This window comes from Eleutherodactylus coqui, chromosome 4, assembly GCF_035609145.1.
Source record: "Eleutherodactylus coqui strain aEleCoq1 chromosome 4, aEleCoq1.hap1, whole genome shotgun sequence".
Taxonomy (NCBI): domain Eukaryota; kingdom Metazoa; phylum Chordata; class Amphibia; order Anura; family Eleutherodactylidae; genus Eleutherodactylus; species Eleutherodactylus coqui.
In genome coordinates this window covers 109654504-109673963 of record NC_089840.1, presented here as the reverse complement: position 1 = coordinate 109673963, position 19460 = coordinate 109654504, and the positions used below count along the sequence as shown (strand labels likewise).

The 19460-nt window shown below is 41.8% G+C and overlaps 1 protein-coding gene across 2 annotated transcripts in view; it reads right to left on the bottom strand.

The window, feature by feature from the left end:
* LOC136625622 (amine oxidase [flavin-containing] B-like) overlaps positions 1–19460 on the bottom strand; it is a 103616-nt gene that overhangs the window by 31235 nt on the left and 52921 nt on the right. For both annotated transcript variants that reach the window (XM_066599976.1, XM_066599977.1), the window contains 4 exons: positions 18842–18938; positions 17550–17603; positions 5408–5465; positions 76–173 (listed from right to left, as the gene is read on the bottom strand). In XM_066599976.1, the coding sequence (XP_066456073.1) occupies positions 76–173; positions 5408–5465; positions 17550–17603; positions 18842–18938 (307 nt within the window). The remainder of the gene's footprint in view (positions 1–75; positions 174–5407; positions 5466–17549; positions 17604–18841; positions 18939–19460) is intronic.

Genomic DNA, 19460 nt, shown 5'->3' with positions numbered 1-19460 from the left:
GTAATCATCATAATCGAATACAATATATATAGTAGAATGTTAATGTTTCCACTTCTCTACGTCCATACTCCATACCTTCCAAACTGAGTCATAATTCCCGGAGGAAAATATGCAGTATAACATCCACCTGAGTATTGTTCTTTACACCAGTCCTTTTCTTCATAGTGCACTGGCTGTTGAAGGAGAATTAGAATAATGTATGAACATAAAGTAAAAAATGTATGCACACAATCTGTACATCTTATAGGTATTATTACATTTTAAAAAGGTACTTTACTTGGGAAGTTTGAGTTCTTTTCTTGATGAAAGTTACATAAAAAGATAGTGATTTCTAATCCTACTTATGACGTGAACCGTTAAAATCGTTTTGTAATGTTTAACCCTTTCCAATCCAATTTGTATCCTGGTTTTCCTAGGGGGCTTACTTTTTTTCTGCCGTTGTACAACGGCGCTATATGCTGGCTAAAGCCAGTACTGCATGAGGTGACACATTGGATAGGCTCCAACAGCAAAGAGGCTGGCAATATACAGTAAGAGAACTACAACGGACGTCTTCCAACATTGGAGCTGTACAGCCTTAAATTATAATGTCTTCAGAGGTCAGACAGTGGATTTGAAAGGGTTAATAAATTAGAAGACCGCCATAGTTATTGTTGACTTTTATATTACTTTACAATATAGAACACATTACTGCCATGACTAGTTTGGAAAACATGACATATTTGAGCCATTGTAAAAAAATATATTACCAGTGCTAGGAAAAAAGTACTTTCTTCCTTGGCTTCCCAAGTGCTAAAACTAATTTTTTTCTTTTGCCAATTTAGCCATTTGAGGGCTTGTTTTTTGCAGAGCAAGTACTAATTTTAATGAAAGTACTCAATGTTTTATATAATTTATTAAAAAGCTTAAAACAATAAATAAATTGGAGTGGAATAGGAAAAAAGCAATTCTGACCTTTTTGAGGGGTTTCGGTTTTACAGTGTTCATTGTGTTGTAAAAAGGATATGTTCACTTTATTCTTCAGGTCAGTACAATTACTATACAGCAAATGTATGGACTTTTTGTTATGTGTTACTACTTTTAAAAATAAAAGGATTTTACCAAAAATTTAGCTTTGTGTAACGAAATCAAATTCTGAGCTCCTTAATGTTTTTATTTTTCAATTGCTGGAGCCATTTTTTTGTGGTAGTTTTTGTCGGTAACATCTTGGGGTACATAGAATGCTTTGATCACAATTTTTTATTTTTTTAGGAGGGTGTCGTGACGAAAAACCAGCAATGCTGCACTGTGTTTTTTCTTCTTTTTTAATCTGTGATGTTTAGTTTATGAGATAAATAATTTGATATTTTAACAGAGCGGACTTTTACAGACAGAGACTTTTTTAGATTTTGATGATAAATGAGAAAAGGTTGGTTCTTGAACTCTTAATATCTTTTTTATATTTTTTAGAAATTTTATTCAACTTTTTAAAAATTGTTTTTGTCCCACAAAGGGACTTAAAGGGGTTGTCTCGAGGAAGCAGTGAATTTTTTTTTTGCCCAGTCCCCCTAATTAAGCATACATTACTAAGCCCCCCTGTAAATGACTTTTCTAGCTGGTTTGTACTTACAGTTCGAGCGTTTCAGCAACTTATAAAAATTTTCCCAAGATGGCCACCGGCTCTTTTCCCATCGCTTGCTGTAGCCCGACGTGCGCGCTCCCGAGACGCTACCAGCTGTGTCTCCCTGACAACCAGACACGGCCGACCACGGCACACAGTCACCCACCGCCAGGCAGCAGGTAACCGGCGCAGCCCCCCCCCGGCACAGCGACAGCCCCCCCATCACAGCGACAGCCCCCCCCCCCCCACAGCGACAGCCCCCCCATCACACCGACAGCCCCCCCATCACACCGACAGCCCCCCCATCACAGCGGCAGCCCCCCCATCACAGCAACCCCCCCCCCCCGGCACAGCGGCAGCCCCCCCGGCACAGCGACAGCCCCCCCATCACAGCGACAGCCCCCCCATCACAGCGGCAGCCCCCCCATCACAGCGACAGCCCCCCCATCACAGCGGCAGCCCCCCCCGGCACAGCGACAGCCCCCCCAACACAGCGGCAGCCCCCCCATCAGCAACTTATAAAAATTTTCCCAAGATGGCCACCGGCTCTTTTCCCATCGCTTGCTGTAGCCCGACGTGCGCGCTCCCGAGACGCTACCAGCTGTGTCTCCCTGACAACCAGACACGGCCGACCATGGCACACAGTCACCCACCGCCAGGCAGCAGGTAACCGGCGCAGCCCCCCCCCCCCATCACAGCGGCAGCCCCCCCATCACAGCGACAGCCCCCCCATCACAGCGGCAGCCCCCCCCCCGGCACAGCGACAGCCCCCCCAGCACAGCGACAGCCCCCCCATCACAGCGGCAGCCCCCCCCCCCCGGCACAGCGGCAGCCCCCCTGGCCCATCACTTACCTGGGCGGCAGGACGGCAGGACAGCAGGACGGCGGGACAGCTGGGCGGCTTCTCGGGACAGCTGAGCGGCTCTGCACCTTCCTCTAACAGAGGATGGTACAGAATGGCCGCTCCAGCGCGCTCCAGAGCAGGGACAGCTTGTCTGCGCATGCGCAGAAGAGCTGTAGCGGGGAGCACACTGAAGCGGCTCGTGCTGAAAGGAGAAGACCGGACTGCACAAGCGCGTCTAAAAAAGCAAGCTGCCAGCGAATTTAGACGGAACCATGGAGACGAGGACGCTAGCAACGGAGCAGGTAAGTGAATAACTTCTGTATGGCTCATATTTAATGCACGATGTATATTACAAAGTGCATTAATATGGCCATACAGAAGTGTATAACCCCACTTGATTTCGCGAGACAACCCCTTTAACTGCACAATTGCTTGATCACTTGTACAATACACTGCAATACTTTGAATGGCAGTGTATTGTGCCTATGCTGTCTCCCTATTATATCCTTTTAGAAACAATGAAAAGAGCACAAGAAAGGTTGCAGACTATGCTTGTGCAGCAATGTGCATGTTACAAACAATTTGCTAAGTCCAGCCTGCTGCATAATTAGCTGGCAAGGCATCTTACATCTTTTACAAGAAACAGGTAGTAGTTTGTAGAAGATCTATTATCATCAGCAGAATACACAGGGCTAAGAAGCTAAGTTGTTAGTCAGTCTATTCAACAAACAGCTATATAACAGCTCAGGCACATTCTCATTTTATTGTTTAAAAGCATACAAGGTTCAAAAGCAGCATCAGGCATCATGGCCGTGGGTTAAAACTCATATGGAAAACTTGATTTTTTTTTATCAGTTTCACTTCAATGCTCTAACACGAAATATTAGCAGATAAGAAAAAGTATTAACTGGTCTTTCTGCGCTCCTTGTTTAGGAACACTTCAGCAGAGTCTGGACTGGTAAGCATAAATTTTATTAGGACTGGCTATTATGCATACTTCTACCTGCACATCGATTGACAAAGTTTTAAAGGGGGAGAGAGCGTATGTGTGGGCTTGCGTTTTCTGCTTTGGAATGAGTCAAGATCTACTGCTTTGGTGAGATTCTGGCACCATAAGAAGGGCGAGTAGAAACAAGGGGTCATCTGCTACCCATCATAGGGAGTTTAAGCATCTTTGGCTTCCCAGAGCAGTGGAATACGACAGTAGTGATGGATACATTCCCAAGTACTGGTTTCGGATTATCAGGTGGTGTTCTTGGTTTGTTGCTGGGGTAATAAAATCTTCAGAATCTGTGTTTATCTCTGAGACCTTATAAATGTTATGTTTCTAAGAAAAACTGGCTACCTTACAAGTGAAATTCATGTTCTTGATTAGGAATTTTTCAAGGAGTAGTTTCTAAGTGACAAAATAATGTTTGCTTGAGAATCACTAATAACTAGAGATGAGCGAGCACCAAAATGCTCGGGTGCTTGTTACTGGAGCCGAGCTTTTTGTAATGCTCGAGAGCTCTTTCGAGTAACGAACCCCATTGAAGTCAAAGGGAGACTTCAGCATTTTTCAAGGTGATCGATGTTTCGGTAGCTGCCTGCATTGTTTTCAATGGATCCGCTGCTGCTGCCAGCGGCTCCATTGAAAACAATGGTCTGCCGGCACCCCTGAAATGTTTTTCATGAAAGGGCTTTACAAATAAGCCCTTCCCTGAAAAACAATAATTTTAGTGTAAAAAAAAACAAAAAAACTTACTTCTCCACTGCTGCCGTGTCCCCCACGGGGATGCAGAACACATCTGCCTGTCATTCAGACGGCGAGAGCTGCCTATGATTGGCTGAGCACTTCAGCCAATCACAATCAGCTCTTTCAGCAGGCAGGGATTTTGAATCCCCGCCTGCTGATAGATCAGCACTACAGAGTCGGGGACAGCGCAGAGAAGACACGGCTGAGCCCCGGCAACTGAAGGGAGGTGAGTATGTAATTTTTTTGTTTTTTACACGACTTTTACTGGTTTTTCAGGGAAGGGCATATATTTAAAGCCCTTCCCTGAAATCCATTGACGGGGTGTCGGCAGCAGAATGGGAGAATTCCTCTGCTGCATCTGTCACAGATGCAGCAGGGGGACACGGCAGCGGCGGAGAGGTAAGTTTTTTTTAATTAATTAATTTTTTTTATAATAAAATTATTGTTTTTCAGGGAAGGGCTTAAATGTAAACCCCTTCCATGAAAAACATTTCAGGGATGCTGGAAGATTATTGTTTTTAATGGAGCTGCTGGCAGCAGCCGCGGCTCCATTGAAAACAATTTGTGTGTCCTGTCCATCCGCACTATATAACAAGACTGTACTCATTTTACACTGTCTATTTTTTGCTAAAGTGTATACAAAATACTATTTTGCATACACTTTAGCAAAAAATAAACATGTGGGGAGGAGAGGGTGAAATTTTTCTCGAGCACCGCGTGGTGCTCCCTCAAGTAATGAGTACTTTCAAGTATGATAATGCTCGAAAGAGCATCAAGCTCGGATGAGCATACTTGCTCATCTCTACTAATAAGCCATCCATGCATGTTCTCTGCTAATTTCTCTATCACTATCTTTACTGTCCTGAGGTATAGTAAAGTCTCTGGATGTTAGCTAAACATCAGGTCATAAACATCTTCTAGTTTTGCTACTTTTTATGGTACAATTTTGGGGTACTTATTATTGGAATTACCAGAAGGTCTATATCAAGGGCATACTGGCAGAGGAATGGAGCCATTACTTAGTGATATGTGTCATTCAATATACACTGTATTCGCTCTCATTTTATCACTACCCAGGAGACTAAAAGGGAGGATATCCCATATTTGCAAAACATACTATACAAAGAATTTCCCATTCCACTGAATTAAATGATCTTTCTTTATCAGGAGAAACTACTAACAAGGAACCGGCATTTTGAACACTACATTTCTAAAAGGTCTTACTTACATACAAAGCATCTTCAGTTCCCATGACTTTGGCATAGTATTCACATATTTTTATTTTCCTGTTGAGTAAAGATTTGTTAGATTATGAATTTTAGTTTCTCATGGCTCTCAACAAAGATATTGTTTTAGTAAAGTTACTCATAATGGAATTACACCTAAGAAACAAATGTCTTTAGGGTATACTTCTAATATAATGCTGTAATAACTCTAGAGCTTACATGAGAACATAAACTGCATATTGCTGATAAATTAAAAGCATTTTAGGGCTGAACTTGGTGCAACGCATAATGATGAGTCAAACATAACAGCTTCAAAAATACCAGCCAAAAGTCCCTGTTTCCATGGGGACGTCCTAAAAACTAGACCTCAAAGGCGCAAGACTTATGCAAAATAGTTTCTAGTTTGGTGGAGCACTATGAAGTGAGTCATAACAAATACACTTATCCTATCCCAGTGCCTTTATGTAGCAAAAGATAAATGTAGGAAAAAAATGTGGTTATTCGCGTAATACCATTTAACTGAAAGAGGCACGAGATGTGTTTTTGAGCTTGACTCCTCTGTTTTTATTAAAAATTAATCCAGCATATAATAATAAACGCATTGCAGGGCCGTTGTGCCCCCTCCTCAGTATTTTTAGCATTTGGTGTGTTCTCTTTGCAGAAGAGTGGAACACTCTGCAAAGAGAACACACCAATGCTGGCTGTGTATCCCCAGCTAAAATACTGAGGAAGGGGCGCAACACCCCCAAAATGTGTTTATTATTATATGCTGGATTAATTTTTAATAGAATCATAGAATGGTAGAGTTGGAAGGGAACTCCAGGGTCATCTGGTCCAACCCCCTACTGAGTGCATGATTCACTAAGTCATCCCAGACAGATATTTGTCCGGCCTTTCCATTTAAGGAGAATTCAGAACCTCCCATGGCAACCTGTTCCACTCATTGATCACCCTCACTGTCACAAAGTTCTTTCTATTATTTAATTTATCTCCTCCCTTTCAGTTTCATCACATTGCTTCTAGTCTAGATTTGCAAACTGCTCACCATCTTGGTAACTCTTCTTTGAACTTGTTCCAGTTTGTCTATGTCTTTTTTAAAGTGGGGTGCCCAGAACTGGAGACAGTATTCCAGATGAGGTCTGACTAAGGAAGAGTAGAGGGGGATAATTACCTCACATGATCTAGACTGTATGCTTCTCTTAATACATCCCAGAATTGTGTTTGCCTTTTTGGCTGCTGCATCACATTGTTGACTCATGTTAAGTCTATGGTATATTTGTATACCCAACTTTTCTTTACATGTGCTGCTGCTTAGCCCAATTCCCCTCATTCTGTATGTGCTTTTTTTCATTTTCCTTGCCCAGATGTAGGACTTTGTATTTTTCCTTGTTAAATATCATTCTGTTAATCGCCGCCCACTGTGCAAGCTTTTATAGATCTTTTTGAATACTCTCCCTCTCTTCCCTAGTGTTAGCTATCTCTACTAGCTTTGTTTCATCTGCAAATTTGATGAGTTTCCCATCAATTCCCTCCTCGAGATTATTTATAAAAATGTTGAACATCACTGGATCTAGGACAGAGCCTTGTGGTACCCGACTTGATGCATTCTTCCACTTGGATGTGCAGCCATTTATGACCACTCTTTGGGTCTGTTCATTCAGCCTGTTCTGAATCTACCTAACAGTTGCCTTGTCAATCCCATATTTGGTCATTTTTTTCAATAAGTATGGTATGAGATTCTTTGTCAAATGCTTTACTAAAATCAAGATATACTATATCCACTGCATTTCACTGATCAACCTAGTCAGTGATTCTGTCATAGAAGGAAATTAGATTCCTCTGGGATGACTTGTTTGTTACAAACCCATGCTGGCTCTGGTTAATTACTTCATTTTTATTCAAGTACTTGCATACATGCTGTTTATTACTTTGTTAAAAGATCTTTTCCGGTATAGAAGTCAGGCTCACAGGCCTGTAGTTTCCTGGTTACACCTTTTCATTTTTTTTAAAGATAGGGACAACATTTGCCCTTTTCCAATCTTTTGGGACTTCTCCTGTTCTTTAGGAATTTTCAAAGATTATGGCAAGTGGTTCAGCAGTTACCTCCACTGCTTCCTTTAGTATCCTAGGATGTAATTCATATGGACCTTGAGACTTGAATTAATTTAAGTTAGCTAAGTGTTCCCTCACCATCTCCCTGCTAATAGATAGCCTGCATTCTTTTATTCCCCCAATAACACAGGGACGATCAACTGATGTTACATCTACGTTCTAAGAGAAAACAGATACAAAATAGGAATTTAAAAGTTCAGCCTTCTCAACATCATTCTTAACCAATTTACTATGTAAGCATCCAATAGCATATTTGACTTTTCTTTTGCTTTTGACATACCCCCAAATCCTTTTTTATTGCTTTTGGCCTCTGTTGCAAGCCTCAGTTTATTATTAGCTTTAGCTTTTCTGACACTTGCCCTACAGTTTTTGAAGACTGCATTATATTTTTCTTTAGATATTCCGCCCTCTTTCTATTTTATAAACATATTTTTCTTCTTTTTTAACATGTGTGTAAGTTCTGTTTTCATCCATCCTGGTCTCTTTAAATGCTTTCCATTCTTCCTTCTTTTAGGGATTGTTAACGATTGTGCTTTGAGAATCTCATTTCGCAATATTTCCCAAGCTTCTTGGACATTTCTGTCCTTAAGAACATCCAGCCACTGGATTCTTCCTATCCTCTTTCTGAGACACGTCTCGTGTCTCTTTGAGCTAAATGGGATTGCTGCTATAACCACATTTATCTCATATGCTAGCACGTCCACCTTGGAAGGTGTGATGTTTTGTGGACTGGCTGCACCCTCTCAGACTCGTCAAAATTCGATCAATCTCACTCCCATACATAGAATAAGGGAGGCTAAAAATAGAACAAAAAATTTTCAAACCGAAGCATCGGTATATAGACTTGCTCCGCTCCCTCTTTTTTCTTCTTATCTTTCATTAGCTTTATTTAACAATAGTTTTTGCATTCTATTGTTGAACCAGTCTAGCAGGACACAGAATAACCATCAGGAGTTCTCTATAAGGAAGGGGGAGGTACAATACTTTACACTATTGCTGTGTTATCTTGTATTTGTTTCTGTCCCCTTTGGTGTGCTCACATTTATTAGTGTAGTGTGCACCCCTCTTTGTGGTTTGTGCCTGTTTTGTGCTCATGTTCGACTGGTCACTGTTTTCGGTGGTGCAGCTGAACCCTGGTAAAAAAAAAAAGGTTGCCAGTTTGTGGGTCAGTATGATTGCAATACCGATTTTATATAGATTCTTAAAAAAGTTTTAATACTATTTTCAAAAAAGTGCTTTTTTTACCATACTCTGAGACCTATAACTTTTTTATTTTCAAACTAATAAGCAAATGTAGGGGCTTCTTTTTTGCAGAGCAAGCTGTAGTTTTTATTGGTACCATTTTGAGATACATGTGATTTTTTCTAGTTATTCTTTTTTTTTTCTTGGGCACCAGAGTGCTAAAAAATGCAATCCAGGCATTGTGTATTTTTGTGACACTCAACATATAACTATTGGCCCATATAAACAGGCAGTTGTTCATCTTTGAATGATTGCCTGTTTGCAATGAATGGAGGCGGGTGGCTGGAAGAAATATCTGACACACTCCACCTCCATTCACTGAATGACTGCAACTCCTATGTGAAAGCACAAGAGCGATAGTTGCTGGGACGACTGTTGGGTGCCTATGCGCCTGATAGTTTTGCCATGTAAAGTTACCTTTAATTTGACTCAGCTAGAGACAAAGCATCACTTATTAATAATTCAAATTAACTTACACACAATATACATATTCTTAACAGAGTGTTATGTATGTGACATTTTTTTTACATAGGATTTTACATTAAGGGCGCCTACCCACTGGCGTTTGCAATTTTCGTGCGTGAAAAACGCAGCGTTTTCCGCGCGTTTTTGGCGAGTGTTCTGCTGCTTTTTCGTGGCATTTTTGCGGCTTTTCCGTTAATTTCCATTGACATTCATGGGTGCATTAAGAGAAAAATAAGGACACATATGCAACTGACAATTCCTATGTTAAAAATTGCAACGGACCGAAAAAAAAAACGCAAGTGGACAAGAACACATTCTATCCTAATTGCTCTTCAGAAAAAACGCAAAGGAAAAAAAATCGCAAGTGGGTAGGCGCCCTAAAGCTTTGAAAGGAATTTACTGTACTAAGATTGACGTTTCTTATATCAGTATTAACCTTAAGTGTACTGGAGAAAAATGCAAAAATTTTATTAAGAGGTGCAAACATCTTAATAAATTGGGCACATCTTTGACTGACTCTGCATCAGATGATCAAATCCACAATTAGCTGGTATAAATTTGAAATATAATATAAGCCAATTTCTGGTGTAAATTATAGTATATCTGTTGGAATGACATTGGCCATGAGCACGTCGAAAACTGCATATCAAAAATGAATGGAGATTGCAGCTTAAAATGAATTTTAACTCAAGGTAACCGCTGACATATGTAAAATGCATTTTTCTATGTGAAAGGTGCACTATGGCCTTTAAATAAAGATGAGCGAGCACCAAAATGCTCGGGTGCTCGTTACTCGAGTCGAACTTTCAGTGATGCTCGAGAGTTCGTTTCGAGTAACGAACCCCATTGAAGTCAATGGGCGACTCGAGCATTTTTGTATATCGCCGATGCTCGCTAAGGTTTTCATTTGTGAAAACCTGGGAAATTCAAGAAAGTGATGGGAACGACACAGAAACGGATAGGGCAGGCGAGGGGCATCTCAAGTTCCCAGGTCCCACTATTAAGCCACAATAGTGGCAAGAGTGAGACCCCCCCCCGCACTGTCAGCATAAAGATCGTTCTCCTCTGCCACAGCTGTAACAGCTGTGGCAGAGAAGAACGATGTTAGCCCATTGAATTCAATGGAGCCGGCAATACAGCTAGCTCCATTGAAAGCAATGGGCTGCCGGCAATCGCGGGATGAATTGTCGGGAAGGGCTTAAATATATAAGCCCTTCCCTGCAATTTATCCAGAAATGTGTAAAAATAAAAAATATATATATACTCACCTTGTCCCGGCAGAACGATGTTAGCCCATTGAATTCAATGGAGCCGGCAATACAGCCGGCTCCATTAAAAGCAATGGGCTGCCGGCGATCGCGGGATGAATTGTCGGGAAGGGGTTAAATATATAAGCCCTTCCCTGCAATTCATCCAGAAATGTGTAAAAATAAAAAATATATATATACTCACCTGGTCCCGGCAGCCGGAGTTCAGAGCGGCCAGGGGCAGTCCTCCTTAACTGCTCTGAACAGCTGTGAGTAGTATTCAGCAGCCGGGGATTTAAAATCCCCGCCTGCTGAATGAGCTGCCTCTAATTGGTCACAGCCTGACCAATCAGAGGCAGATTCCACTCACACACCCATTCATGAATTTATGAATGGGTGAGTGACTGCTGCCTCTCATCTGATTGGTCCCGCTGAGCCAATCAGAGGCAGCAGTCACACACCCATTCATAAATTCATGAATGGGTGTGTGAGTGGAATCTGCCTCTGATTGGTCAGGCTGTGACCAATTAGAGGCAGCTCATTCAGCAAGCGGGGATTTTAAACCCCGGGCTGCTGAATACTACTCACAGCTGTTCAGAGCAGTTCAGGAGGACTGCCGCTGGCCGCGCTGAACTCTGTCTGCTGGGACCAGGTGAGTATATACTGTATATATATATATATATATATATATATATATATTTATTTATTTTTTTTTTTTTTTACACATTCCTGGATGAAATGCAGGGAAGGGCTTATATATTTAACCCCTTCCCGACAATTCATCCCGCGATCGCTGGCAGCCCATTGCTTTTAATGGAGTCGGCTGTATTGCCGGCTCCATTGAATTCAATGGGCTAACATCGTTCTGCCGGGACAAGGTGAGTATATATATATATATTTTTTTTTTTACACATTTCTGGATGAATTGCAGGGAAGGGCTTATATATTTAAGCCCTTCCCGACAATTTATCCCACGCTCGCTGGCAGGCCATTGCTTTCAATGGAGCCGGCTGTATTGCCGGCTCCATTGAATTCAATGGTCAGTGCTCGTTTAATCGAGACGAGTACCGCGTGGTGCTCGTCTCGAGTAACGAGCATCTCGAGCACCCTAATACTCGAACGAGCATCAAGCTCGGACGAGTATGCTCGCTCATCTCTACCTTTAAAGTATTATGGATGCAAAACTGCCCACAGATATAAAGAGTGACCCCTAATAATTTTATGTATATTTATTCACATGATGTTTAGATTTATGGTTGAGAATCAAATGATATTCAAATATGGTGCTAAAATAGAAGGTTGAAAATTAGTATAACAGGTTTAAAATACAGTCCTCCAAAAAATTAAGGGAACGATTAAGCATCACAGTATAACCCCTATTCACAGACGACGCCTAAAATTCTAAACTAAATGTATTAACTATTAAAAGAGGAGCTAAATGTAGTAGAACAAATTATGTTAGTGACCAAGCCTGTTTGCACCTTAGTGACCAAGCCAAATTTTGGAAATCTGACATGTGCCACTTTAACATGGAATAACTTTGTAAAGGTTTTGCATATACCAGTGATTCCGACATTGTTTTTTCACCATATATTGTACTTCATTTAGTTGGTAAAAATAGACCAAAATAATTTGTGTATATTTTTTAAAAGTGCCAAAATTGGGAAAATTTTGGAAAAAAAAATATTTTTTTCACATTTTCAACTGTAATATCTCAAATATGTGCAAACATACTGTACACATTTTTGCTAAGATATATATTTTTATCTGTTTACTTTATTCTTGGTGCACATTTGAAAAACTCTTTTTTTTAACCATTTAGGAGACGTACAAATTTTACATTACTTATCAACATTTTGAGGAACACTTTGTTTTTCTACACCAAGCCAAGATTGAAAATAGATACCCACACAAATGACCCCTTTTTAAAAACTACATTGCTTAATGTATTTACTGAGGGGTGTCATGAATATTATTACCTCAAAGTTTTTTTTCAGGAGTTAATATAATTTAGAGGGGAAAAAATAAAATTTCATCTTTTTGCAAATATGTCATTTTAAAGACATATTTTATTTCTATAGTGCACATGAAAATGATGATTTGCACCCCAAAATGGATACCCCTGTTTGTCCTGTGTTCAGAAACATATCCATTGTGGCCATAATATTATGTTTGTATGCACAACGGGGCCCAAACCAAAAGGAGCTGCCTGTGGCTTAAAGGTGTTTTAGGCCCCATAGCACACTTGCAGAGCCCTTGAGTGGCCAAAACGATGGAGAACCCCCACAAATGACCCCATTTTGAAAACTAGACCCCTTAATGAATTCATCTAATAATGTACTGTGTATTTTGACCCCACAGTTTTTGAATGAATCTAAGCAAAGCAGAAGGAAAAAAAAATACGATTTTCATTTTTTGGCAATTGTGTCATTTTAAAAGTTTTTTTTGTACAGCACACATATGAATGAAGACTTTCACCTCAAAATGGATACCCCTGTTTGTCCTGTGTTCAGAAGCATACCAATTGTGGCCCTAATCGTATGTCTGTATGCACAACGGGGCCCAAATCGAAAGGAGCATTGAGGTTCAACTGCTTTTAACTTTTACGTGATCGCCATCATGGCCCTTAGTCACTGCTCCAAGCTCTCAGCTTCTGCGCTTGCGTCTGCCATTTTGCCAACAGGCACATGAGCTGAATTTGGGTAAAAGTATCGCGGATAAAAATCCAGTCGAGGTACATCGCCAGAGGCCTAAGGTAAGTAATTTCACCTCCCCTCATGGATCAGATCCGTGACGGAAGGTGAAATTCTAACTTTTTTTTACTTTTACGTTATCGCCATTATCCATTGGACAGCAGCGATCAGGGGCCCAAGTACTGGTCACCGCGGTCCTCGGTGACATCCCCTGCTTCCCAGCAACCTTCAGTAGCTAGGAGCCAGGATATTTCAAATGTCCCGTGACGTTTCCAGTCTTCTGTGGATGTGTTGCCATTTTTCCTTTGGCTTGCATGCGTAGAAGACTGCCAAAGGTCCTTTACAGACCAGATTGTCACGAGACAACGCGGAGGATGGGGGTGAGTAGTTTCAGCACCCCTTACGGATGTGATCCATAAGGGGAGCTGAAACTCTAAGTTTTTTCACTTTTTATTTACTTTAATGCGATCAGCACTATCCATTGGATAGTGCCAATCTCATGACCCGGGGGTGAGGCTTCCCGCAGTCCCCCATGTCAGCTACCTTCAGCATGGAGCTGTCATGTCCGCAGCCCATGTGGCTTTAATCCTCAGAGAAAGCATGTTTTTACGTCCCTGAGGATTAAAGCCCACTTAGCCAGGCCATAAAAAGGCAACGGTGCAGTCACTTAGGGACATCCTCTGCTCGTTTAATATTGCCCACATACGCCAAAACCCTCCTCCCAAGTGAAGGCTTGGGGAAACACGTTGAGACAGGCAGAATCTAACTGTTGAACTAAGCCAGAATTAATTGTTCATTGATTTTGAGCCCCACATTTTTTTTACCACGCTAAGTGCTAAAACTATGCACCCAAGACAATTGGTCTCTTTTTGACGATCTATGTTAGAATTCTATGTGTGTGGCCATTTACATTTGAGAGTGGCTGACTCATTAGAGTACGGAGAGATATAAGGATTCCTCAAAAATTTGTCACGTGCTTCTGGACGTTTCACTATCCTGCATGCCGGAAAATCATTTTACTGTGAAAATAACATAATTTGTTCTACTACATTTTACCCCTCTTTTAATAGTTAATCAATGAAATTAAGAATTTTAGGCATTGTCTGTGAATAGGGCTTAAATATGTACCGACTCCTTCTGCCTCAGTGATTTGCATCACAGTATGACCCCAAGTCACTTAAACTTCAGAGATAGCTATCTGTCCAGATATGAAGCATAAGCAATTGTAAATCAATTTAACCTTGCTTTAATGCAAACAAAAGTGACAACAGGTGCTCTGGAGAAGCAATAGAAAGACAAAAATACAATGGTTTTGCAGGCGCAGCCACAGACAATTACTCTATCCTTATCCTTCCTGACTGATTCTTCTCCAGTGTCCTTGTCACTACTGGCAGCATGAAGCAGTACCTGCAGCCCGATTAGTTGCACAGGTTGTCGTGCATCTCCAGGATGGCACATGCATATGTGACATCGCAAGAAGGTTTCCTGTGTCTCCCAGTACAGTGTCAAGAGCATGGAGCAAATACCAGGATAAAGGCCGTTATATAAGGAGAGCTGGACAGGGCCATAGAAAGGCATCAACCCAGTATCAGGAGAGATATCTGCTCCTTTCTGCAAGGAGGAACAGGAGGAGCACTGCCAGAGCCAGAAGCATAACTTAAAGCTTCTGTGCTCCAATGCAAAATCTGTAACAGGGCCCCCATCAGGGGCGTAACTACAGAGGGTGCAGGGGATGCGGTTGCACCCGGGCCCAGGAGCCTTGAGGGGCCCATAAGGTCTTTCTTCTCCATATAAGGAACCGAGTACTATGAGTAAAGCATTATAGTTGGGTGCCTCGTTACAAGTTTTGCATCGGGGCCCGGGAGCTTCAAGTTACGCCTCTGCCCCCAATTATAATGCTTTTTGCATAATACTGGGCTCCTTTTATGGAGAAGAGAGGCATTATGGGCCCCCTAATGCTCCTGGGCCCAGATGCAACTGCATCCTCTGCATCCCCTAGAGTTACGCCCCTGGCCAGAGCCCTACAATACAGCCTCCAGTGGACTATTGGTCTGCATGTTTCTGAGCCAACTGTCAGAAACAAACTCCATGAAAGTGAAACAAGTGCTGGGCATGCTGTAGTAGGATCTGTACTCACTGCCTAGCACCATGCAGCTCGATTGGCATACACCAGAGAACACCAGAATTTGAGAGTATGTCATTGTTGCCCTTTTCTCTTCACAGTTGAGAATAGGTTCACACTGAGCACATCTGACATCTGTGAAATAGTCTGGAGATACCATGGTAAGTGTTATGCTGTCTACAACACCATCCAGCATGACTGGTTTGGAGGTGAGTCGGTGATGGCCTTTAGAGGCATATTCATGGAGGGTTGCATAAATCGTCTTAGCCTGTGGTACCCTGACTGCTGTTAGGTCCAGGATGAAATCTTCAGAGCCACTGTCAGACCTTAAACGGGTGCAGTAAGCCCTGGGTTCTGCCTGGTGCAGGACAATGCTCAGTTTCATGCGGCCAGAGTGTGTAGGAAGTTCCTGGATGACAAAGACATTGATGCCATTGAATTGCACTCACATTCAACAGATCTGACTCCAACTGAGAACTTTTGGGATATTCTGTATCAGTGCAATTGGCACTATCAAGTATATCCACAGACTACTCAGGGGCTCACTGATACCTTGATCCAGGTCTGGGAGGTAAGTTCCCAGGACATCATCCACTATTTCATCAGAAGCATGCCCAGATGTTGTTGGGAGTGCATTGAGGCACACATGGCCATACACACATTACATTATGCTTTACCATGATGACATTATTGGTCAATATGATGCATGGGTAATTTGGAATCCAGCCCTTAATTGGTTGATGAATTGGTTTCCGTTGACACATCATTTTGTTGTCAACGAATTGCATAATTTATATCAGTAAGGATTTTTAACTTGAACCTTTCATTTATAGAGATCCGATGAGTGATGTAAGTGTCCCCATAAATTCTTTGGACAATTGTACAATACGAGGGGCTGCTGATAAGTCTTTGGCTTTGTGGGTTTTTTTTTGTTTCTATGGTAACGAATGTTACATCACATGAAAGCCTTACGTGTCTAATATATGTTTTCAAAATTTTGTGTTTGTAGCTTATGGCAACAGTGATCTAGGTGTGTGGGAAAACAAAATGGCGAGTCTGAGGCGATATTCACAGCAAATGAGAGCAGAGGAGTGATAAAATTCTTGTTTCTGCAAGGAAAGTCCGCGAAGGATATTCATGGTGATATGTCGCAGATATTGGGGGATCGATGCCCTTCATATTCTACAGTGAAGAACTGGATTGCCAAATTTATAACGGGCCACTTCAGCACCAATGATGAGGAACGTCCTGGACGACCGAGAGAGGTTGTTGTTCCGAAAATCGTCGATGCAGTGCACAACCTCATACTGGAGAATTGGTGAATTTCAAGGAATTCTAAAGGAATAGCAGACATCATGGGGATTTCGCCTGAACGTATTTGTGTCATTATCCATGAACATTTGAACATGAAGAAGCTATCTGCAAAGTGGGTCCCAAATGTTTGACAACAGATCAGAAAATCATGCAAATGAAAACTTTCCTGTCCATTTGTCAGCGTTTCTGGACTGATAAGAACTTCTTGGATTGACTGGTCACTATGGATGAGACCTGGATTTATTTGTATGACCCTGAAACCAAGGAGCAGTCAAAAGAGTGGAGGAACAGTGGTTCTCCTCGCCCAAAGAAGTTCAGGGTGCAAAAATCAGCCACTAAGGTGATGGCGTCTGTGTTCTGGGATAAGGAGGGCGTGCTGCTAGTGGACTACCTTCAAAATGGTTCCACTAGCAATGCAAGGTATTACATTGAACTTTTGGACCAATTGAAGGCAGCTCTGAAGGCCAAAAGGCGTGGCAAGCTGTCCAAAGGAATCTTGTTCCTGCAAGACAATGCCTCAGCTCACACTGCACAAGCGACCACGGCAAAACTGGTGGAGCTAGGCTTCCAGCTGGTTGACCGCCCACCTTATTCACCAGATCTAGCTTCCTCTGACTATCATCTGTTTTCAAACCTGAAGAAACACCTCAAGGGTACCAAATTTCACACCATTTCTGATGCCATGGCTGCTACAGATGACTGGTTTGAGGCACAACCGAAATCCTTCTTTTTGCAAGGCTTGTAGAGCTTGGAATAACAATGTAAGAAGTGTGTTGACATCAGTAGAGGGTATGTGGAATGAATGTAATGTTTCATCTTCCTATCTTGTTTTTTTCTGGGTAAAGCCAAAGATTTATCAGCAGCCCCTCGTATTAGAATATTAAAACATATAGTAAAACAACTTTACAGCTAAAAAAACTATATACGAAATACACTTAAGCCACAATACCTTTCTTCCTTGCTCAGATTTGCAAAAGAGGATGCTTTTCTTGCCAAAATGAATCTATAAGAAAAAGCAATTTAAATAAAAAAATATATTTTGTAAGTAGGTATTTCTATTTTTTTTTAATTTTTGCTGCAAGACAAATTTAAAATAGTTGAGAACTGTGTCAGTAGGTGCATCTTAAGGCCTTAGTCAGACGGTCGTTTTTTCGCGCGATTTGCGCATGCGCATGTGTCCGGCGATTTTTTAAAACCATTGCTTTGCAATGGTATCGGACACATGAGCGCTTTTTATGCGCTCGTCCGATAAATTATAGAACAGAAATCGCAGATCGCACCTATCTGCGATCTGCGATTCCTGTTCTCTTCTCTATATGCGCTCAATGGGGCCGGCGGCAGCAGCGCCGACCCCATTGAGAACATATAGAAGACAAATCATTCTTCTCTGCCACAGCTGTAACAGCTGTGGCAGAGAAGAACGATGTTTGCCAATTGAATTCAATGGAGCCGGCAATACAGCCGGCTCCATTGAAAGCAATGGGCTGCCGGCGTGCGCGGGATGAATTGTCGGGAAGGGCTTAAATATATAAGCCCTTCCCTGCAATTCATCCAGAAAAGTGTTAAAATAAAAAAAATATATATACTCACCTGCTCCCGGCAGCCGGAGTTCCGCGCGGCCGGCCTGCCTGCAGTGGGTGTGAAGGGGGTGTGAGTCAGACCTGCCCCCCTGATTGGCTCAGCGCTGAGCCAATCAGAGGCAGGTCTGACTCACACCCATTCATGAATTCATGAATGCAATGCGCTGGACAGCTCCGGGCCGTTTCTAATGAAACGCGGCTGGGAGCAGATTTTCGGGCGATTTTCGGGCACCGGTCATGCGATCCGCAAAACGCGCGAAAAAACGCCCGTCTGACTAAGGCCTAATGCAGTAGAACATTTTGTTTTTCTAGCACCAGATATATGTGCATTTTCGCTTATTGTTAGTTTAATGATTAAACTTTCAAGAATGCAAATCATCAGAGCAAGTTCTCTGTAGGTATTGAACTAGCTTGGAGATTTCATCTCTCAAGCCTGTAAAATTGTAAATGCAGCTCTGGACTTTAATGCAGAGTGTAATTCAAGGTCAATGCAAAATATGAAAATGTATTGACAAATGTACTCACTCTTTATAATGATACGGTATATTACATGCAAACGTGTACGTTATACTAATATTATACTTTCATTGTGCGCATTATGTCATTTCACCCAGTACTTCAAGAAGATCTCAAAATTATTCCACTGCTAAGTAATGCATACCCTATTATAGCAGGTACAGAACCATCGGGTTTAGTGTCATCCAGCGTGAATCCGATTGGTGTATTTTCATCTTCAATCATCATACATCCACAGCATCCTTAGCAATTGTAGAGAAATAGATGTGTTTATTGTACTATTAAAATATAATTAATGAATATCTAGATTTGTGATGTGTATGCTATATGTTTATTATGTTCAACTTTTCAAAATGTATACCTCTTTTAATAGACTTCGGACAACATCTTTGAGCTAAAAGTCAAACGGAATATGACGCCTCGTCAATTAAAGCATCTGACACTGTGGCTGTAACAAGGGGGCATCATCTATATCTAGAAGAAGGTTTCTACACCGACATAGAAGATGGTTCTTTACTGTAAAAGCAGTGAGACTCGCCCAACGGCATTGCGGGCTTGGCGTATATGCGCCAGGCTCGGGCCATCTGAATGGGCGCACAAACGTTAGCTTTGTGCGCCCATTCAGACGGTTTTACGACGCTAACTGGAGCATGTACAAACACCAACGGCTGTGTGAATAAGCCCTAACCCTTTTATATCCTACAAGTAATCCTTGTAAAATGGATATGCTCTCTTACTGATATGTTAAATGAGCTGCTGGGATA